The following is a 23,557-nucleotide window of genomic DNA, read 5'->3' on the forward strand; positions in this document are numbered from 1 at the left end:
CAAGCAGAGACAGGGGGGGAAGCAGGATCCCCACCGAGCAGAGAGCCTGATGTGGGACTCGATCCCAGGACCCCAGGATCATGACCTGAGCTGAAAGCAGAGGCTTTAACCCACTGAGCCACCCAGGAGCCCCGACTTTTCATTTTCACAGGATTCAGTGATTCATGCACATGGAAGTTCAAAACTTACTTGATACCAAATCCATTTTCAAATTTTACTCAGGGTGCTTCTTTTACCTCTAATACTGTGTTACAAAAATCTTCAGAGGGCAAGGTTGAAAGGATGTCGGCGGACCTCTGTGTACCCGACCCCCGGAATCTGCCATTGACATTGTCCTGTACTTGCGCTGTCACAGTATCTGCCTTTGTCTCTGTCTCTCTTTGCATCCTTGAAGCCATCTTATTTTTGGTGCATTTCTTAATATATTTCAGATATCTTCATGCTTCATCTAAATATTTCAGTATGAATAGCACTAACTCTTGTTCAATATTTTTTTGTTTTGCTTCCCTTTTCATTCTGTTAGTGCTCTTTTGATGAACAGATATTTCTCATTTTAATTTACTCTGATTTATACAATTTTTATTGTTTGTGCTTTTTGTGTCCAGTTTATTTTTATTTTATTTTATTTTAAAGATTTTATTTATTTATTTGACAGGCAGAGATCACAAGCAGGCTGAGAGGCAGGCAGAGAGAGAGAGGAGGAAGCAGGCTCCCCGCCGAGCAGAGAGCCCGATGCGGAGCTCGATCCCAGGACCCTGGGATCATGACCTGAGCCGAAGGCAGCGGCTTAACCCACTGAGCCACCCAGGTGGCTTTTTAAGTTTAAGTGCTTTTCTCTTATCTGAAGCTCAGGAGGATGTTTTTCTTTGTTATTATTTTACCTTTCACATTGAGATTTATAATATATCTAGAATGAATTTTTATGTTGGTGTGGGTAGAAGTCAAGATGTACTTTTTTCACAGAGCTGTCCACCTGTCCTGATTCCAGTGGAGCGATTGGTTTCTGCCTCTGGCCCGGCAGTGCCGGCTTTGTCACGTGTCAGGCGTCCATGCGTGTGGTGTGGTTTCCTAACTCTTTCTTCCGTTCCGTCGGTGTCACGGGCGTGCTGTGAGGGTGCATGAGCTGTGTCTAGTGTCTTCAGTTACAAAACAAGGTTAACAAAACTGTGAAGCAATTCAGGATTTCAAACTCAATGCCATTTCACTTATTGTGGCTTCGGACACATCACACAGAGCAAAGCTTCGTACAAAGTCCCGCAACAAACAAGAGGTACCAAGGGGTAGGAGCTGAACAAACCAAATGCGAAGTGTGTCCATGAGTGTCCATGAGTTGGGCTGAGGACACAGTCTGGTCTGGTCGCTCTTGCCACGTGCTTCTCACTGTTCAAGCTGTGGGGAGGCTCTTCTGCTCAGAGGTCACTTGGGCAGAGCCTGCGGCGGCAGTCGCCTTTCTGATACCTTTGGATTGAATGAGTCAGTATCTGAGGACTCTGATGGTGTATGACAAAATCTCCCCTTGTCAAAGCAGTTTAATCAGGGGCACCCAGGTGGCTCAGCAGGTTAAGTGACTCAGGTTTGGCTCAAGTCACAATCTCAGGGTGGTGGGATCGAGCCCTGCGTCAGGCTCCACACTCAGCTCGGAAGCTGCTTAAGATTCTCTCTCCCTCCCGTGCCCCTCCCTCTGCTCTGTGCTCTTTCTCGCTCTCGAATATGTATTATGAATCGTTAAGGGAGTTTAATCAGTCTTAGACCTCTGCAGGCCTCTTCTTGTTCTGGTTTTTGGTTCTGGACGCTGGTTTCCGTGATAACTGGTCTTCCCGGCAGTGCCCTTGGCTGCTTGTGTTGCCATTGGACACGAGTGACGCCACCGTGCTCTCCGCACTTGGTCTGCTTTTCTGGCCTTGTGCCAGCCTCATGGTCTTTATTTATAGTAAGCCTTGATATCCATGTGATTCCAGTTTTTGGTGATTACAAATGCTGTCCTCATTCATCAATGGGTTTTTAAAATTTTATTATTTTAAAAATTATTTTTATTAACATAGAATGTATTATTTGCCCAGGGTACAGGTCTGTGAGTCATCAGACTTACACACTTCACAGCACTCATCGTAGCACATACCCTCCCCAGTGTCTGGTCATATGGGTTTTTATGTAAACACGAGTTTTCCCACCAGCTGGGTAAATACCTAAGAGCTTGATTGCTGGGTTGTATGGTAACCGTGTATTTATCTTTGTAAAAAACTGTCTGCCAAAGTGGCTGTGCAATTCTGTGTTCTTAGCAGCAGTGAATGAGGGTTCCTGTTGCTCCTTGTCCTGGCTGGTGCTTGGTGTTGTCAGGTCTGTAAAACTTGTCATACTCGTACATGTGAGGTGGTATTACATTGTGGGTTTAAATTGCATTTCCCTGTACCTAGTATTATTGAGTATCTTTAATATTTTGCTCTCTGAATATCTTTGGTGAAGTATCTGTTCTGTGCCTGATCTTTTCCCCAATTTTTACTTGGGTTGTTTTCTTGCCATTGATTTTGAAGAGTTCTTTACCTATTTGAGATTCAAGTCTTTCATCAAAAAAGTATGTGTAAATGTTTTCTCCCAGTCTCTGGCTTGTCTTTTCATTTTTGTAACACTGACTTTCACAGACCAAGTATTTTGATTTTGATAAATTCTGTTTTCTCGATTTTATTTTTTAGAATGAATTGAGTTTATATCTGAAATCTCATTGCCGGGCACCTGTTTGACTCAGTTGGTGGAACATGCAACTCTTGATCTCTGGGTCATGAATTCAAGCCCCACACTGGGAGTGAAGCCTGCTGAACAAAATGAATAAATAAAAATCAAATCTTATTACCCAAACCAAAGTACACAAATTTTCTCTTGTATTTCTCTAGACTTTTATAGTTTTAGCTTTTACATTTAAGTCTATGACCCATTTAAAAATTTTTTTTTAAATTTATTTTCAGCATAACAGTATTCATTGTTTTTGCACCACACCCAGTGCTCCATGCAATCCGTGCCCTCTCCAATACCCACCACCTGGTTCCCCCAACCTCCCACCCCCAACCCCTTCAAAACCCCTGACCCATTTTTAGTTAAATTTTGTATAGGGTTGGGTTATGTGTTGAGGTTTACTTTTTAAAAATTTTAAAAATTATTTCATTCATTTATTTGACAGGGAGTGAGCACAAGTAGGGGGAGTCACGGGCAGAGGGTGAGACAGAAGCAGGCTCCCCTGCTGAGCAAGGAGCCCCATGCAGGGCTCGATCCCAGGACCCCGGGGATCATGATCTGAGCCAAAGGCAGACTTTTTTTTTAAAGATTTATTTATTTATTTTATTTGACAGAGATTTTCCTCTATACATTGAATTGCTTTTATGTCTTTGTTTAAAAACAAAAACAAAAATCAGGAGACAAGCTTTGTATGGGTCTATTTCTTTCTTTTTTTTTTTTTTTAAAGATTTTATTTATTTATTTGACAGACAGAGATCACAAGCAGGCAGAGAGACAGGCACAGAGAGAGGAGGAAGCAGGCTCCTTGCTGAGCAGAGCGCCCGATGCGGGGCTCGATCCTAGGACCCTGAGATCATGACCTGAGCCGAAGGCAGAGGCTTTAACCCACTGAGCCACCCAGGCACCCCTGTATGGGTCTATTTCTAAGCTCCGCTTGCTGTTTCATTCATCTTGTGTCTGATCTTTCACCAGCATCACACTGTCTGGAGGTTACAGGAAATCTTAAAATGGGCTACAGGGATACTTCATCTTTATTCTCCAGAATTGTTTTGGCTGATTTTTTCCCTCTGCCTTTCCATGTTAACTATAAAAGAGCTTGTGGATAGCTGCAGAAAGCCTTGCTAAGATTTTAGGGTTTGTTTTTACGTATGATACTAGGTAAGGATCCAACTGCATTTCATTCTTGTTGTGGGTACTGCGTTTTCCTTCCCCATCATGTCGTGCTGGCACCATTTTGAAATCACTTTACCATTGAATAATTATGGATGTGAAAACTACAATCACCATTCTGATGAGGGGCTTTATTTTTTATTATCCGTATTAACTGTTGAGTAAAATATTTTAAAAATTATTTGATCATATATGCATGGGTTTATTTCTGGGTTCTCTATTCTATTCCATCCATCTGTGTTTCAGTCTTTGTGCCAGTATTACTTTGCTGTCATTACTGGAGCTTTGTTGTAAGTGTTGAAATAGGGAAACGTGAGTCCTTCAGCTTTGTTCTTTTTCTATATTGTTTTGGCTGTTCAGGGTTCCTTGAGATTCCATATGAGTTTTAGGATGGGCTTTTCTATTTCTGCAAAAAAAATTGTCGGTGGGATTTTGACAGGGATTATACTAATATGTAGATCACTGTGAGTAAGTAGTATTGACATCTTAATGATAAGCCTTCCAGTCCATGAACATTTATTTATATCATTTAGAATTTCTTTGAGCAAAGTTTTCTAGTTTTCTTCTTCCTTTTTTTTTTTTAAAGATTATTTATTTACTTATTTGACAGAGAGAGAGAGATCACAAGTAGGCAGAGAGGCAGGCAGAGAAAGAGAGAGGGGGAAGCAGGCTCCATGTGGGACTAGAGAGCCTAATGCAGGGCTCGATCCTAGGACCCTGAGACCATGACCTGAGCCAAAGGCTCAGGCTTATTAACCCACTGAGCCATCCAGGTGCCCTCTAGTTTTCATTCTGTGTCATTTACTTCCTTGGATACACATTTATTCTGTTTGATGCTTTTATAAATGGAATTGTTTTCATAATTTTGCTTTTCAGAATGATCATTGTTCAAGTGTAGAAAGGCAACTGATTTTTGACATTGTAAGCTGCTACTTTGCTGAATTCATTTGTGTGTGTTTAATCTTTAAAGTTTTCTACATATAGGATCATATCATCTGTGAACAGAGATAATTTTGCTTCTTCCTTTCCAGTTTGTAAGACTTATTTTTTTTCCTTGCCAGATGGCTCTGGCTAGAACTTTCAGTTCTATGTTGAATAGAAGTGGTGAAAGCCAGCATTCCTGCTGTGTTCCTTCTCTTAGAGGAAAGCTTTCAGTCTTTTGCCATTGAGAATGACATTTGACTTTTGTTTCTTGGGAGTTTTTTTTTTTTTTTTTAAAGATTTTATTTATTTATCAGAGAGAGAGGGGGGGAGAGAGCGAGCACAGGCAGACAGAATGGCAGGCAGAGGCAGAGGGAGAAGCAGGCTCCCCGCTGAGCAAGGAGCCCGATGTGGGACTCGATCCCAGGACGCTAGGGTCATAACCTGAGCCGAAGGCAGCTGCTTAACCAACTGAGCCACGCAGGCGTCCCTTCTTTTTCTTTTCTTACTTTATTTGAGTCCTCTCTCTTTCTCTTTTAGTTTCTGTTTCATTTATTTCTGCTCTAATCTGTATTACTTTACATCTTCTACTGGTTTTGGATTTTGTTTTTTTCTTTTTCTAGTTCTGTTCTGTGTAAGGTTTGGTTGCTTATTTGAGATTTTTCTTGTTTCTTGTGGGACCTGTATTGATATAAACTTTCCTCTTAGAACAGCACTGGTACATCCCAAAGATTTTGGACCATTGTGTTTTCACTTTGATTTTTCTCCATGTATTTTTAAATTTTCTCTTTGACTTCTTGGATGACACACTCATTGCATACTAGTATGTTATTTAACATCCATGTATTTTTTTCCCCCCAGATATTTTCTTGTGGTTGATTTTTAGTCTCATAGCATTGTAGTTGGAGAAGATGCTTGATGGGGTGCCTGGGTGGCTCAGTCGGTGGAGTGTTTTTTTTCCTGATTTTGGCTCAGGTCTTGATCTCTGGGTCGTGAGATTGAGTCCCGCATTGGGCTTGTGTGGTGGGTGTAGAGCCTGTTTAAGAGTCTCTGTCTTGCGGCGCTTGGGTGGCTCAAGCTACTGCCTTTGGCTCAGGTCATGATCTCAGAGTCCTGGGATTGAGTCCCATATCGGGCTCTCTGCTCAGCAGGAAGCCTGCTTCCCTCTCTCTCTCTGCCTTCCTCTCTGCCTGCTTGTGATCTCTCTCTCTGTCAAATAAATAAATAAATAATCTTTTTTTAAAAAAGAGACTCTGTCTCCCTCTACCCCTCCTTGCTCATGCACTCTTTTGTGCTCGCTCTCTCAAGAAAAAAAGAAAAAAGAAAAGAAAGGAAAAGAAAAGATGCTTGGTATGACTTTGATCTTTTTTAATTTGTTGAGATTTGTTTTTTGGCCTTATATGTTCTCTATCTGAGGAATGTTCCATGTATATTTGAAAAGAATGTGTTTTCTGCTGTTTTATGATGGAATGTTCTGAATATATCTGTTAGATCCGTGTGATCCAACATGTCATTCAAAGCCACTGTTTTCTTGTTGATATTTTGTTGGATATTCTGTCTGTTGATGCAAGTTACCTCCTCCTGTTACCGTGTTATTGTGGATGACTTCCTCTTGTTTGTTGCTCGCGGCTGTGTGCCATTTGGGTGCTGCGCTGCTGTGTGCGTATTTACAATAGCTACAGCTTCCTGTTGGCTTGTTCCCTTTGTGCTTATATGTGGGCAATCTTTTTTTTTTTTATTACTGTCTTTGTTTTAAAATCTATTTTGTCTGGATATAAGTATTGGTACTCTGGCCTTTGATGTCCGTTTGCATGAGAAATGCTTTTCCAACCCTTCCATTTCAATCTGTGTCTTCAGGTTAAAAATGAGCCTCTTAGCAGCAGCATATATTTTTTATCCATTCCGTCACTCTCTGTCTTTGGATTCAAGCATTTAGTCTGTTTACATTGGAAGTAATTATTGATAGATTTGTACTTACCATCATTTCTTACTTGTTTTATAGTTCTTTTCTGTTCCTTTTCTTGCTCTCTTCTCTCATGGCTTATTGGCTTTCTTTAGTGATATTGCTTGGATTCCTTTCTCTTTATTTATTTTTTTTTTTCGTATTAGTGGTCTTTGATTTGTGGTTACCATTAGGTTTGAATATAGCATCTTACACATATGGCAGTCTGTATTAAATTGATGGTTGCTTAAGTTCGAACCCATTCTTCCCTCCCCCCGTCCACACATTTTAAGTATATGGTGTCATACTTCACATCCTTTTATTTTGTGAGGTCCTTCACAGATTTTTTTAGAGATAGTTATTTATACTGCTTTTTTGCTTCCTGCTTTTCTTACTCCTTCTTAGGTCTTTCCTTTCCACTCAAGGGTCCTCTTTAGTATTTCTCGTAGGGCCGGTTTACTGGTCATGAATTCCTTTAACTTTTGTTTGGAAAACTCACTATCTTTCTTTTTTTGAATGACAGGTTTGCTGGATAGAGTATTCTTGGCTGGAGGTTTTTTCTTTCAGCACTTTGAATATACCATGGCACTCTCTCTCCTTTTTTTTTTTTTTTTTTAAGATTTTATTTATTTATGTGACAGATCGCAAGTAAGCAGAGAGGCAGGCAGAGAGGGGGGAAGCAGGCTCCCTGCTGAGCAGAGAGCCCAATGTGGGGCTCAATCCCAAGATCCTGAGATCATGACCTGAGCTAAAGGCAGAGGCTCAACCCACTGAGCCACCCAGGCGCCCATAATTGGCACTCTCTTCTGGTCTGCAAAGTTTCTCTGAAAAATCAGCTGACAGTCTAATGGGTTTCCCTTGTATTTAACTGCTTTCTTTCCTCTTGCTGCTTTAAAATTCTCTCTTTACTACTGCTTTTTTGCCATTTTAGTTACTACACGTCTTGGTGTGAACCTTCTTGGGTTGATTTTCTTGGGGGTTCTTTGTGCCTCCTGGATCTGTATTTCTGTTCCTTTCTCCAGATTCAAGAAGTTTTCAGCTATTACTTCTTAAAATAAATTTTCTGCTCCCTTTTCTCTCTGTTTTCCTTCTGGGATCCATATAATGCAAATGTTAACTACTCTTGATGGTGTTGCTGAGTTCCCTTTTTTCATTTTGCGTTATTCTTTTTTCTCTTTGCTGTTCAGCTTGATTTCCATTACTCTGTCCTCCAGATCACTGATCTGTTTTTTGCTTCCTCTAGTGTACTCTTTATTCATCTAGTAAAATTTCTCCTTAACACTGCTTTTTGTTGCATCCTATGAATTTTGGTATGTTGGGTTTTGTTTTCATTCAGATCTAATAAGTATTTACTAATTTACCTTTTGATTTCTTCCTTGATCTGTTGGTTAAGATACGTAGTTTAATTTCTCTGATTTTGTGATTTTTCAATGTTTCAATGTTTTCAATGTTTCCCCCCTTCTGTTACTGATTTCTAACTTTATCCTACTTGGTCAGAGAAGATACTTTGTATGATCTTTATTTTTTTTTTTTTTTTTTTTTTTTTTTTTTTTTTTTAATGAGAGAGTGAGCACACATGAGTGGTAAGGGAAGGGCAGAGGGAGTAGAAGAGAGGAGAGAATGTTAAGCAGGCTCTGTGCCCAGCATGGACCTGACACAGGACTCAGCTGCACAATCCTGAGATCATGACCTAAGCCAAAGTCAAGAGTCAGATGCTTAACTGACTGAGACACTTAGGTGCCTTTAGAATCTGTTGGGACTTTATTTATGGGCTGACACATAGTGTATCCTGTACAATGTCCCATGTGCACTTGAAGAATATGTGTATGCTCTTGTTGGGTAGAATATTTTGCCTATGTCTCTTAGATCTAGTTGCTGTGTTTAAGTGTTTTGTTTTCTTGTCTTCTGTCTAATTGTTCTACCCATTATTGAGAGTGAGATATTGACATTTCCAATTATCATTATAAAACTTTCTCCCTTTAATTATGTCAGTTTTTGCTTTATATAATTCAATAATCTGTTATTACATGTATAACTTTATAATGTTATAGCGTCTTGTGGTGTTAAATCTTTAATAATATATAATGTCTCTTTTGGTCTCATAACATTTTTTTAATTTTCAAGATTTTATTTATTTGAGAGAGAGAATGTAAGAGAGAGGATACGATGGGGTGAGGGGAAGAGGGAGAGGCAGACTCCCTGCTGACCAGGGATTCCAATGTGGGGCTCGATCCTGGGACTCTGGGATTGTGACCTGAGCGCAGGGTGGATGCTTCACCAACTGAGCCACCCAGACACCCCCTCTTTTTTTTTTTTTTAAAGATTTTATTTATTTATTGGACACAGAGAGCGATCACAAGTAGGCAGAGAGGCAGGCAGAGAGAGAGGAGGAAGCAGGCTCCCCGCTGAGCAGAGAGCCCGATGCGGGACTCGATCCCAGGACCCTGAGACCATGACCTGAGCCGAAGGCAGAGGCTTAACCCACTGAGCCACACAGGCGCCCCCCCAGACACCCCCTCTTATAACCTTTTCTGATTTGAAGTCTCTGGTGTCTGATGGTGGTATTACCCTCACTGATCTCTTTTGGTTACTGTTCGTGTGAAAGATCTTTCTTTATCCATTCTTTCACTTTCAATCTGTTTTTTTAATCTTTGGATCTGAAATGAGTGTGAGTCTCTTTTAGACAACTTATAGTTGGGTCATGGTTTGTAAGGCATTCTGCCAATCTCTGTATTTGATATGAGAGTTTCATCAATTTACACTTAAAGTAATTACTGATAAGGGGGGACTTATTTCTTTCATTCTGTCTGAATCCTATATGCCTTACAGCTTTTTTTTGGTCTCTCAGTCTCTATATTACTGTCTTCTTTTGTGTTTAATTTCCTTTTTGTAGTTAAATATCTAAATTCCTTTCTTATTTCCTTTTGTGTAAATTATATAGATATTTTCTTTGTGGTTATCAGGGATTATGTTCAGCTTCCTGAAGTTGTAGCATTCTTATTTGAAATTATACCAGCTTAACTTTGTTACTCTACAAAGATTCTGCTCCTCTACAGTTCTGTCCCCACCCATTTTGGTGACTGATGTCACAAAATTACATCTTTGTACATCGCATGCCCCTAAACACAAGCTAATAAGTTATTTTAAATGCGTTAGTCTCATATAATTATGTAAGAAGACAAAATGTGGGGTTAGAAACCAAAGTTAAATTAATACTGTCTTTTATCATTGTCCATGTATCTACCTTTATTAAGATCTTTATTTCCTCATACAGCTTTGTATTATTTTATAGTGTCCTTCTGTTTCACCTATGAGACTCCCTTGAACATTTCTTTCAGGCAAGTCTAGAGGTAATAACTAGACTCCCATTTGTTTTTTTGGGAATGTCTTAATCCTCCCCCGCCCCCCGCCACTTCTGAAGGACAGTTTTGACAGGCACAGGATTTTTGGTTGACAATTTTGTTTCTTTTAGCTCTTTGAATATATGGGTCCATTGCCTTCAGGCATCCAAAGATTCTGATGAGAAATCTGATTATAAACTTACTGAGGATCCCTTGCGTGTGACAAATTGTTTCTTTGATGCTTTCAAGATCTTCTCTATGTCTTTGTAGAAAATTTGAGAGGTCATGGCATGGATTCCTTTGAGTTCATCTTTGTTGGATTCTTTTGAGCTTCTTGGATGTTTATGTTCATGTCTTGAAATTTGGTGGTGGTATTACTATTTTTACAATGTCGGCCATTCTAATAAGTGTGTAATGGTGTGTGATTCATGTGCAGTTCTCTAATGATGGATGATGTTGAGTGTCTTTGATATGCTCATTTGCCATCTGTTTATCTTCTTATTCAGATCATTTGCCCCACAGATTGGCTGCTACTTAGAGCTTTTGCGCTTTCTTGCCACTGAAGGTTTGGCACGTCTTCTGTCACAGTGGCTGCTCCCGCAGTACCCTTTCACAGATTCAGCCTGACACGTCCCGTGGCCTTGCTGGCTGCCTCCTTTGTGCCCCTGTCTTACTCTCTCTGTTGTTCATCTTAGCTTCTCTAATCCCCTGTTGTGTTTGTATGTTTTAAACTTTTCTTTCTTCTAAAGTGCTGAACGCTTCTCTCGGGCAGGAGTGTCTTTTCATCCTTTTTTGTGTCACCTGCACTTTTTGAATACTGGGCAGCTGCAGCTCAGGCCGTGTTGCAGAAGGAGGGTGACCAGCCATCCCTGTTGGCCTCTAGCTGGCCTGCCTTTAGCACCGAAGGTCCATGTCTAGGGAAATCCCTTAGTCCTGGGTAACCTGGGACAGTTGGTTATTGTGTGTAGATGGTTCCTAGGATAAACATTCGAAGATGTCTCTATAATGAGTAGCATCGCTGCTTCCGTCTCTGTGCCCTTGTTATACTCTGTGCGTTCTTTTGTGTTAGTGTTAGCTTCTTTGAGGCCCAGTTGCATTCACAGATGTTTAAGTTCGCTTTTCTATGCAGTGGTGAACACTTCTTGTGGACAGGATTGTGTTTCATTCAAGTTTTTTTTTAAGGATTTATTTTATATACGAGAGAGACAGAGCACACAAACGGGGAGGGGCAGAGGAGATGGGGAGAGAGAATCCTCAAGCAGACTCCCCACTGAGCGTGAAGCCCGACACGAGACTTGATGCCAGAACCCCGAGATCATGACCTGAGTGAAATCAAGAGATGGACACTTAAATGACTGAGCCACCTAGATGTCCCTTCATTCAAGTTCTGTCACCTGGACCTCGCTGACTATCTGGCTCCTGCTCTTCTCACATGTTCAGTGAAAGGCTGACTGGTTGAATATACATTGATGGAATGTTTATAATAGATTTTTACTTTCTTCACAAAGTAGAATATAAACAATGGACATCCTAGGCAGCTTGTTGTTTCCCAGAAACTCAGGAAAGAATTGGATATTGAATAGGAATATGCTCTTTCAGGGACCATTGTCATTCGTGGATGTGTTTGTGGACTTTACCTGGGAAGAGTGGCGGCTGCTGGACCCCTCCCAGAAGCACCTGTACCGGAGTGTGATGCTGGAGAACTACAGCAACCTGGTGTCCCTGGGTAGGAACTCCCTCCCCAAAGGACTGTGTCTAATCTCCAGGCTTCCCCTTCTTGGTTGCTGAAAGCTGGGTGGCTTTTGCAATGTTCTTAGTAATTTGGGATTTATATTTAAAGGCCAGATTTTCTTAGTCTCCTTTTGGCATCAGAATGTGCTAGTTGAAAATGGTCTTTGCTTTGCCATGGGACAGAAGGGTGGCTTTATCATGCTGCCTCAAAACTCTACCCCCTTCATGAACTGAGTGACTCTTCTCCCTTCGTGAATAGGGTTTGAGGTAGTTTTGGTCCAGGTTTTTTGTGATTTTCCATTCATAGGGTATCAAGACAGCAAACCCGACATCATCTTCAAGTTGGAACAAGAAGAACCGTGGATGATGCCAGCCCAGATCCCACGTCCAGGCCATCCAGGTGAGCGATGAGGATATTTAGATCTTTTCTTCCTTTCCAGAATTGATGTGAATTCTGACGTGACATTCGCCTTATGTTTGTACTTTTTGTCTTGTTCATAACCATTCTTTCATAGTTCATCTCTTTCTCTGTGGCATTCTCCGTTTCCTGTGTACTTTCCCAGGAGAGTAGACTCATTTTGTTATGCAGTTGAACAGGCTTTTTCTCTGTCTCTCCTGTTGTGACTTTCTCTCTTCCTTCTACTTTCTTTCTTTTAAATTATATTTTTAAAATCTTTTACACTTACAATCAACAACCATAGTCCCAGTGTCCTTCCCTGTCCTTCAGATCTACTAGAAGTCATTACTGTCCCTTCCAAGTGCATCCCCGCCCCCTGGATATTAGTTACCCTCTCTCGAGCCCTCTGACTCCCTCATGGGACACCCATGGAGCCCACTCACACTGCATGACCAAGTGCGTGTTCTTTCCATGCTTTCCTGGCTTCTCTTGTTCTCCCCTTTGAGTCCAAAGGCACTTTTCATAGTCACTACTTTTCCATATATTGTAACCTCAGAAGACATCCATTCTGAAGATTTGAGCTCTTTTTCTCTTTTGGTAATTGGCAGCCTGTCGCTGTTTCATCCGGCCTTTGGTACCCGGCGTCTTCCCTGCGTGTGCCGCTCCTTGGTCTCATTTCCAGAAGCTGGAATTGTTTGTCGCGTTGCTCAGTAGCTACATCGAGCTTTCTTTTCCCCTTTCTCATTCTTTATTCTTTCTGCTCTGCCTCTAGCTCTTTCTCTTGGCACTGGAGAATATGCATAGATCTCCTTTATACACAATTTTCTTCACTAGGGTTGTTGAAATCTCTTAATATTTTGGTTTCCTAAGAAGAAGTCTTTTAAGGCCCCCATGGTCCCAGTTCCCACCCAGAACAAGGCCAATATCCCATTTCTTGATCATTCTATTTATTAACCAAATGTACACATCTTCCTCCTTTTGTTCATCTTGATATTGCTGTAGGATAGGTTTCCCTGATGTGGTTGCTCTGTCACAGGCATAATGGATCCAGTTAGTCTTTGTATCGTTAGGATTGCTTCAGCTTCATTTCTGATTATCCTAAATCAGTCTATGAAACAGAAGTTATTTATTACAACACATCACAAAAAGTCCTGAAGTGGGGCAGCTGTAGGGTTGACTAAGTGATTTGGTAAATCACCAAAGGTCCTTCTCTGCCCTGCCATTCTGAGTTCCCCAGCATTTTCTTAGGTTCACTCCCTCGTGGTCACTGATGGCTGTTACCATTCCAGGCAACACCTGCAGGTACACCAGTGGCCAGGAGAACAAGAACTGCTTTTCCCACGTGGCTCGCTCTTTCTAATCAGGTGGTAAAGCCTATTCCAGGAAGTCTCAGCAAACTTGTGCTTGGTGGGCTAGGTTTTTATCCTAGGTCCCTGTCTGCAGAAGACTGGCAAGGAAAATGGGCCCGGCACTGTCAGCTCAGATAAGTGGTGCTTCGTCTTCTGGGGTAGGGGTAGAGGTAGCATTGGAGAAGGGTCTCTGTTTCCCCAACTGAAGCACATGGCCTTAAGGATGGGTTTGGAGGAAAAGTCCGGTTTCTGCCAGTCAGGACAAGGGAGGAAGGATCGTTGCAGGTGGCGCTGGCGGCCTTCATCCACCTCTTTGGCCAGGCGGCTTCCAGTCAGACTCTTCTTCTAGTCCGTACGTCTTCCAACAGATTCCACCATTCCTGTGTCCCTTTTGTGCTATATTAGTAGAAGTCTTGGATCCTCGTTCACAGGTAACATCTGGTAATGTGCAGTTAAAGGTAAGTTATTTATGTGCAACCAGCCAGACAGGTCCAGAGTGGGAGAGACGCGTGTAGCGTAGAAAACACTGGAAAAAACTGAAGACTGAGCTAACCCCAATGAAATAACTTTGAGTAGAGTGACTGGGGTGTAAGAAGAGACAGTGCGTGTGTCCTGGGAGTGTGGAAGAAGAGGGGGTGAAGGAGAATGAGCTCGCCTCAGTGTTACTCTGAATAATCCTCACTGGGGAATCAGTGTGCAGTAGAATAAGCTGGTTATTTTGAAATATGGAAGCGGATACCATAAAAAGCCAAAGGGGGGGCGCCTGGGTGGCTCAGTGGTTAAGCCGCTGCCTTCGGCTCAGGTCATGATCTCAGGGTCCTGGGATCGAGTCCCGCATCGGGCTCTCTGCTCAGCGGGGAGCCTGCTTCCTCCTCTCTCTCTCTCTGCCTGCCTCTCTGCCTACTTGTGATTTCTCTCTGTCAAATAAATAAATAAAATCTTTAAAAAAAAAAAAAAAAAAAAGCCAAAGGGGATGACGGGGCTTTTTCCTGGGGGACTAGAACACCGGGGTGGGGGCGCGGAGCGAGCAGAATGCTGCTGATGACAAAACCCCGAAGCCAGAATGAGACAGTAGAGCAGCAGCAAGACCCAGGACTCGGTCCTCAGGCACAATGTCAAGTATGTGGAGGCTGACCAGGAGAGAATGGGTAGACCCGATCTAGACGTCCTCAAGTAATATGCTGACCAAAGCAACAAATAGGAAAGAGCATGAACAGAACATAGCAGCAAGTCGGGCTTGGAGATGGCAGATCAGAGGACCTTAATATCTCATTCCAGGTTTTCCTGCCTCTCAGATCTGATCCCTCTTCGTTTTGTAAACAGTCTCCAAATTGTCAAGCACCAGTTGCCAAGTGGGGGAGTTACCTTCTCCTAGACGCCCTGAGAAATGAACATTAGACTTTGGACTTTAATGGGAACTTTGGACTATCACGATAATTTGAGAGGGAGTGTTACTGGCTGTTCTGTGGTTCTAAACTCAGAAATGTTTCCTTCAAGAAGAAAATAGCCAGAGAGCAATAAATATTTGCCTGGGAATCAGATTTGCTCATGTGTTTGGCTAATAGTCTAATCCCTGTAGACTTTGAGAGCGCATGGACACTAAATCTGTCCTAACACTCTACCCTGTAACCCTTTTGTGGCTGGAACCATAACCCTCCTACTTCCCCTGGTTAGCCACAGCTCTGACATCTTGATTTCCTAGGAAACCTTAACACGTTTTCTGTTGAGCATTCTCTTTGCAACAATAATGGCAGATAATGATATTATGGTTGGTATCTTAAGGGAAATTTCAGAGAATTCCAGAAATGAGGAAATGATACCAAAGCCAATGAATGGAAGACAGAATTTTCTATGCTTAAATATTGACCATGATTGAAGATGAAGATGATTACTGGCTGTGGTTCAAAAGTAATCCCTGGAAACTCCACTTGTACCGACAGAATAGTATTCTCCCAAAAACCATCTTTTTTTTTTTTTAAGATTTTATTTATTTATTTATTTATTTATTTATTTGACAGACAGAGATCACAAGTAGGCAGAGAGGCAGACAGATAGAGAGGGGAGGGGGAAGCAGGCTCCCTACTGAGCAGAGGCCCGATGCGGGCCTCGATCCCAGGACCCTGAGATTATGACCCGAGCTGGAGGCAGAGGCTTTAACCCACTGAGCCACCCAGGCGCCTCCCCGCCCCAAACAACCATCTTGAGTGTAGCCGCAGAACACAACGGAAAACGGAACTGTGCTCAGAGAGCAGAACCAAGGGCTTACCAGGCCACTGCCACAGCAGGGAGTCCTTGCGCAGCTTGCCCAACCAGGGTGTCCGTGCACTGTGAGCCGGTGCCTGCTATGTGGCATTCGCTGTGGCTGCTCTTCCAGAATGGGGACTCCTGTTAGATCAGTCTTCAGTTTTTACATCTTTATGACTATGTCATTCCCATTCACAGGTGAATCACGCAGACATGCAATGGCTAATTTTTGTTCACACATCATTTTTTTCTTTTGAGTTGTTCTATTTTCCTGCTGAGTTTTCTCTCTTCTTACCATTCGTGTATTTGTCATGAACCCCTGTGCTATGTTCAACCGCATTAATGATTCTGTCTCTTCCTGATGAGGTTGCTTCGCTGTTCCTTGATGTGCTTCAGCGACCCAAGTTGACCTCATACCCAGGCTGTACTACAGTGTTTTATCCCAGAGTCACCTTTTAGATTTTATTTTCCATATTTATTCTGTATCATCTTTTTTCTTGGTTTGTTTTGTTGACGTTCCTCTTTGAGTAGCTTCCTGTGAAAGAGTGCATGTAACATAAAATTGGAGACCTGTGTCTCTGGAGAGGTTATGCTTTACTCCTGAATGCTCTGTGTTTTGTCCCCTAATGATGCTGATGTCATTAGATTAAAGACAGATGCTGTTCTCACTTTGATCCTTTACACAAAACAATTTTTTTGGTTTCTCTGGGAACTTTATTCCCTGCTGCTTGTCCTCAGTGTTCTGAAACATCACACTGATTTTTTTCTTGTGCATTTATTTTCATGTATTTGGGTATGCAGTAGAACTTCATTCCCAAGAGGACTGTAAACTGGTTTGCAGTGTTTTCTGAGTTTCTTCTGAGTTCAGCACAGTGTTTGGCACATAATAGAGATTCAATAATTATTTGTTGAAAGAGTATAATGCTGAGATGCCTTCCAACTGGTTTATATCTTTCTTATTTTCACCTGTGCCTACGTTACCTTTTTTTTTTTCCTACGTTACCTTCTTTACCGACATTTTAAAACTTAAAACCATCCCGAGTCATTGTCAGTTTTCTGTGCCTATCTTCATTCTTCGTTTTATTTGTTCTCCCTGGCCAGGAGTTTTGGCACATGTACACTTGAGATTTTACTTATATTCAGAGCCGATATATGAAACTAAAAGTATACTCTCTTGACATGGCATTTTTAAGGTAATTTTATGCTCTGCCTGGTTCATGTTATTTTTAACAGACAACTGTTTTCATTGCTAGAAAAAGTCGGGGAAATTGATCGTATGGAATGGCATCAGGAAAATCAAAGCAAGCTGGAAAGTATGGCAAAAGGCTACGAATGTACTACATTTGGAAAGCTGTGCCTTCTTAGTACAAATTATGTTTCTTCAGGACAAAACCTTCATAAATACGTCACACGTGGAATGAGTTTTAAATATAATACAGACTTCAGTAGTAATCATGCTGGAAGGAACGATCCTAATGAGTTTCATGCATATAGGGAATCATTCCACCCTTCTAAACATGAGCAAACTGTTATTGGAATAAAATACAGTGAAAGTAATGAATCTGGAAAAATTGTCAACAAGAAGTCACAACTCCTGTGCCAACCAACGTACGCAGGAGGAAAACCTTTCGAATGCAGTTTTTGTATGAAGACCTTCAGCAGTAAGTCCTACCTTGCAGTGCATCAGCGAACTCATGTAGAAGAGAAACCCTACAAATGTGAGGGATGTGGGAAGACCTTCAGCAGCAAGTCCTACCTCACTGTCCACCAGAGAACTCACACAGGTGAGAAACTCCATGAGTGCAGTGATTGTGGGAAAGCCTTCAGTTTCAATTCACAACTTGTTATACATCAGAGAATCCACACAGGAGAGAGTCCCTATGAGTGCTGCGAGTGTGGGAAAGTATTCAGTAGGAAAGACCAGCTCGTTTCACACCAGAGAACTCATTCAGGACAGAAACCCTATGGTTGTAGTGAATGTGGGAAAACTTTTGGTTTGAAGTCACAGCTCATTATACATCAGAGAATTCATACAGGAGAGAAACCCTTTGAATGTAGCGAATGTCAGAAAGCTTTTAATACAAAGTCAAACCTCATGGTACATCAGAGGACCCATACAGGGGAGAAGCCCTATGGTTGTAGTGAATGTGGAAAAGCCTTCACTTTCAAGTCACAGCTCATTGTACATCAGGGGCTTCACACAGGAGTAAAGCCCTATGGGTGCGTCCAGTGTGGGAAAGCCTTCAGCTTGAAGTCGCAGCTCATTGTGCATCAGAGAAGTCACACAGGAATGAAACCTTATGTATGCAGTGAATGTGGCAAAGCCTTCAGGAGCAAGTCGTACCTCATTATCCATATGAGAACTCACACTGGCGAGAAACTCCATGAGTTCAGTGACTGTGGGAAAGCCTTTAGTTTCAATTCACAACTTGTTATACATCAGAGAATCCACACAGGAGAGAGTCCATATGAGTGCCATGAATGTGGGAAAGCCTTCAGTCGGAAATACCAGCTCATTTCACACCAGAGAACCCATGCTGGGGAGAAGCCCTATGAATGCAGTGACTGTGGGAAGACTTTCGGTTTGAAGTCACAGCTCATTATACATCAGAGAACCCACACTGGGGAGAAACCCTTTGAATGCAGCGACTGTAGCAAAGCCTTTAATACAAAGTCAAACCTTATTGTACACCAGAGAACCCATACAGGGGAGAAACCATATGGTTGTAGTGAATGTGGAAAAGCCTTCACTTTCAAGTCGCAGCTCATTGTACATCAGGGAGCACACACTGGGGTAAAACCATATGGATGTAATCAGTGTGGGAAAGCCTTCAGCTTGAAGTCGCAGCTCATTGTGCATCAGAGAAGTCACACTGGAGTGAAACCCTATGGATGCAGTGAGTGTGGCAAAGCCTTCAGGAGCAAGTCATACCTCATTATCCATATGAGAACTCACACAGGCGAGAAACCACATGAGTGCAGTGAATGCGGGAAATCCTTCAGTTTCAATTCACAGCTCATTGTGCATCAGAGAATCCACACGGGGGAAAATCCCTATGAATGCAGCGAGTGTGGAAAAGCCTTCAACAGGAAAGATCAGCTCATTGCTCATCAACGAACTCATGCAGGGGAAAAACCTTACGGATGCAGTGACTGTGGGAAAGCCTTTAGTAGCAAATCCTATCTCATCATACACATGCGAACTCATTCAGGAGAGAAACCGTATGAATGTAACAGATGTGGGAAGGCCTTCATTTGGAAGTCACTGCTCATTGTCCATGAGCGAACGCACGCAGGGGAAAGCCCTTATAAATGTAGCCAGTGCGAGAAGTCCTTCAGTGGAAAGTTACGGCTCATTGTACATCAGAGAATGCACACAAGAGAGAAGCCCTATGAGTGCAGTGAATGTGAGAAGGCTTTCATTAGGAAATCTCAGCTCATTGTACATCAGAGAACTCATTCAGGGGAGAAGCCCTATGGATGCGACGAATGTGGGAAAACCTTCTCTCAGAAGTCTATCCTCAGTGCGCATCAGAGGACTCACACGGGAGAGAAACCCTGTAAATGCACTGAATGTGGAAAAGCCTTTTGTTGGAAGTCACAGCTCATTATGCATCAGAGAACTCATGCAGATGAAAAATGTGTTGATGAGTTAAATGTAAGAAATTTTCTTCCACAAGTCAACTCATAGGAAATAGCAGCAAATTCATATAGAAGAGAAACTCTGTGAGATCATCTCATTGTACACCAGGAAACTAATACTGAGTAGAAACCTGTGAATGCACAGCATGGACAGGGATGCCCACAGAAAGCTGCTTTTTACACATACCCTCCCCACCCCGACCCCCAGTAAATGCACACAGGAATGTTAAGAAGGTGAACCCCGTGGAAGTTTTCAGCAGCAAGTCATACCTTTTTTTTTTTTTAAAGATCTTATTTATTTATTTGACACAGATCACAAGTAGGCAGAGAGAGAGGGGGGAGCAGGCTCCCGGCCGAGCAGAGAACCTGATGTAGGGCTCGATCCCAGGACCCCAAGATCATGACCTGAGCCAAAGGCAGAGGCTTTAACCCATTGAGCCACCCAGGTGCCCCAAGTCATACGCTTTTTAAGTATAGGTGAGGAACCATAACAATGAAGTGAATACTGGAAAGTTATTTTTTTACTGTGATAAATTTGCAAAGAGGAAGTTTTGTAAAACAAGTAAATATGGAACACATTGCTTTGAAATTTGTATTAAACAGGAGGATTTTTTAAAACAGTATTTTAATGAGAAAAATGGAAACCAGCGAATGGCAGAATTATCAAAATCACACTTTATGTATCAGAAGCTCATACTTTGGAGAAACTATACTATCAATTAGGGAAGTTCTTGATATAGGAAAGACAAACTTTCATTAAAAAATTAATAATATGTAGTGGTAACAAAAGTCTCAATAGAAAGGTTCCCCTTACTGTTATTTTGATTAAGTTAGAAACAATTTCCTTTACAAATTATTGTGAGGGAAATTGTGTTCTAAATGTTCCAAATTGTTAGGAAAAGGTTGGAGAAAACCTCAAGTATAAATGATAGGCATGTCCAAAATGGAATATATATATTTTTCCAAGTAAATAAATGCAGTCACAAGAACCAGAAATACATTGACAGACCTACAGGGATATTTAGATCTTATCTTCCTTGGTACTGTGTGAGTTTTGTGTAGTTTGGCATTTTACCTAATGAATGTCACAGATGAGAGGTAAGTTAGGTAGATACATGCCATTGTCCGGGGACTTGTACTTTGCATAGCAACATTGTTTTTAACAAATACAACTTGCTACTAGAATGATGTGATTTATTAAAAATCAATTTCAATACTGCAAACCTTTCCTACTACTTTGTAGCCTTTGTAAGTGGGCCTGGCAATGACTTCTTTAGTTACATATGTGCGTATAGTGCCAAATCAGGTGCTTGTGTAGCTGGAACGTGTTCTGCCCCCAGCAGTTAGAACATCATGATTTTCTTTAAGATAATCTCTGAGTGTAGGAGGTCATGGGGGGCTCATCACTTGTGGTGTCCTGCGAAGGCGTTGGCATGATCGTTAAGGTAGGCTAAGATATTCATTCCAGATTTCTGATGGACTCCTTAAGTACCAGGAAGAAAACTGAACTTTTGTTTTCTGATAACATTTTCCTGCAATTATTAATCAGTTCCTTCTATACGGACTACCCATGGTAGCTTTAGTTATTGTCACTTTACAACTCGAGTGCACCAGTCTTTTTATTTGAGTCCCCGGTTTGTGTCTCAGGCAGACGTGTACGTGATGCTATGGAGATGTGTGCAGCCACGCCCCATTGGCTGTGCTTCGCAGGGAATGCTTTTAACCCCCAAAGTGAAGGCTTGTGGCAACCCTGCATTGGGCCAGTGGGTTAGTTTTCCAACAGCATTCGTTACTTCATGCCTGTGTCACATGGTTGTAATTCTGGCAATATTCCTCACTTTTCATTACTTCTTATGTTGATCTCTCATTACTGCTTGTGATTTGCTGAAAGCTCACCATGTTTTAGCAATATTCCTAAATAAGGTGTGTATGTTGCTTTTTTTTTTTTTTAAAGACATAATGCTTTTGCAGTCCCAATACACTACAGTACTACAGTGTAGTGTAAACATAACATATGCATTGAGTAACAACAAAAAAAAAAAATCATTTGACTCGGTTTATTGCTTCATTTGCTTCATTGTGGTGGTCTGGAATGGCCCTGCATGGTATCTGCAAGGTAATTAATGCCTGTTTGTATAGCTGCAGAGTCAGGGTAGTAAAAAGTCATTCTGCCACTTGCCTTCTTACAAAGTCCGTTTTCTTCACCAGTTTGTGTACATGAAAGAGCATTTACCTGAAAACAGTTGAGGCCATAGCATTTAGGACTGTTTTGGAGGAGTAGGACGGTTCCAAATTGCAAGTATATCTGAAAACACCCTCCACTTTCTACTCTGTGCTTCAGGAGGGAAACCCACCGTTTACCCAAAGAAACTGTTGCTTCTTCGGAGGAGATATTTAGTGATTTCTGAATGTCTGGTCCTTAGTATATTCAGTTCATTATACAAGATCCGGTCTAAAGATATGTGGGCTGTAGAAGGATGGTTCACAGAAGGGAAGAGAAAGTTGTATAAAGAAGGAGTGCCAGTATTTGTAAAGTATATCCCCCAAATCCGGAAAACACGAATATGTGTTTTGTCATACATGTTCTGAGGAAGATTCACACATAATAAAGAGTAAATACCTAAGAGGAAGTCTACATTCAGTGCACTACTACCCCGTGTCAGTTAGATTTTAAAAGTTTCTGATTGTGTGAGGCAAATCCACATGCAACATGTTATCCAGTAGATGCCAGAAATGGTGACATAATGTTGAAGACAGGAATGAAATATTGTGGGAAAGGCTAATGCTAACATTAAGGTCTTAATCTGAAGTGAAAAAGAAAATTTAGGGCACCTGGCTGCCTCAGTCTTTTGTGCAACTCTTGATCTCAGGGTTGTGGGTTTGAGCCCCGCCTTGGATAAAGTAAAGAAAAAGTTTGAAATTTAACAAAATGAATAGACCTGTAACTAGTGAACAAAAAGGAAAAGTAAAGATTTGAATCCCTGGCTTGAAAATCGACTTAGTCTTTCTAAGCCTGCCCCAGTTGCAGAACAGAAAGAAATTCCAGAGACTTCTAGCAATAGTTGATAATTCTCAGGAAAAGTCATGGAACATTAACTAGCGTTTTACAGGTTTTCCCAAAAATTGACATGTGGGGGATAAATGTTGCAATTCATATTTATGGACATCACAGAAAATAAACTAAATGTTATTAGAGCAAAACAAGTGAATAACGTGGTGGTTTTCTTTTTTTTAAAGTAATGACAATAGTAAGTGTAGCAGACCTTTTTTCCCCCAAGATTTTATTTATTTATCTGACAGACAGAGATCACAAGGAGGCAGAGGGTGAGGGAGAAGCAGGCTCCCCGCTGAGCAGAGAGCCCGACACGGGACTCAATCCCAGGACCCTGAGATCGTGACCTGAGCTGAAGGCAGAGGCTTAACCCACTGAGCCACCCAGCTGCCCCATCACTGTACTTTTCATAATGCCAGTGCACCCAGCCTAAAAGCCACATTTCTCCACTGTCTTTGTAGCAAAGTATGATCTTACTGCTAAATTCTGAGTACTGAGTTAGAGATTCCTGACAGTGTCTAATGGGAAGGTTGTCAAGAAGAGAGCTGAGGAAAGCCTCTCAGTGTCCTGTAATCATTCCTCACTTCAATACACAGCACATGTGGTGCTTGGAACTTGAGCAGCCACTGTAGAGCCTGGTGCCTCAGGAAGACAGAAGGCGTCTGCTGCAGGGCTCTCTGGTATACCAGCCGCACACCACCAGCACTGAAGTATCTGCTGTGTAAGGGGAAATGAGCTGTCTTGTTTAATCCTCCTTTTCTTTTGTTGGGTAGGAAGAGAGTTGGTTCTGTTATATGCAGTAGAATGTGACCCTATAAAAATACATTATGATGTTTGGGGATTTAATAATAGAAAATGTTTCCATAAAATTATCCACACTTCCAGATTTTAAAAGATGGCCATATGATTATCTCAATGTGTGTAGGTAACACATTTGATGGAATTTAGTACCCATAGGTTATTTTTAAATATTAAATTAGGAATGGAGATTAAGGGGCGCCTGGGTGGCTCAGTGGGTTAAGCCGCTGCCTTCGGCTCAGG

General features: G+C 41.7%; 1 protein-coding gene across 9 annotated transcripts in view; it reads left to right on the forward strand.

Annotated features, from left to right (window-relative positions):
* Nucleotides 1-23,557, forward strand: part of ZNF268 (zinc finger protein 268) — a 40,912-nt gene that overhangs the window by 8,365 nt on the left and 8,990 nt on the right. For 2 of the 9 annotated variants that reach the window (XM_045087731.1, XM_045087732.1), the window contains exons 3-5: nt 11,701-11,827; nt 12,140-12,232; nt 17,076-22,665. In XM_045087731.1, the coding sequence (XP_044943666.1) occupies nt 11,701-11,827; nt 12,140-12,232; nt 17,076-19,513 (2,658 nt within the window). In that variant the 3' untranslated portion in view covers nt 19,514-22,665. Of the gene's footprint in view, nt 1-11,700; nt 11,828-12,139; nt 12,233-13,946; nt 14,037-14,856; nt 15,558-17,055; nt 22,666-23,557 lie in introns of those variants that run through there. The other 7 variants (XM_045087735.1, XM_045087736.1, XM_045087738.1 and 4 more) reach the window with 6 other exon arrangements.

The sequence above is a fragment of the Mustela putorius genome, unplaced genomic scaffold (genome assembly GCF_011764305.1).
Source record: "Mustela putorius furo isolate JIRA1106 unplaced genomic scaffold, ASM1176430v1.1 tig00001433_pilon_pilon_pilon, whole genome shotgun sequence".
Taxonomy (NCBI): domain Eukaryota; kingdom Metazoa; phylum Chordata; class Mammalia; order Carnivora; family Mustelidae; genus Mustela; species Mustela putorius.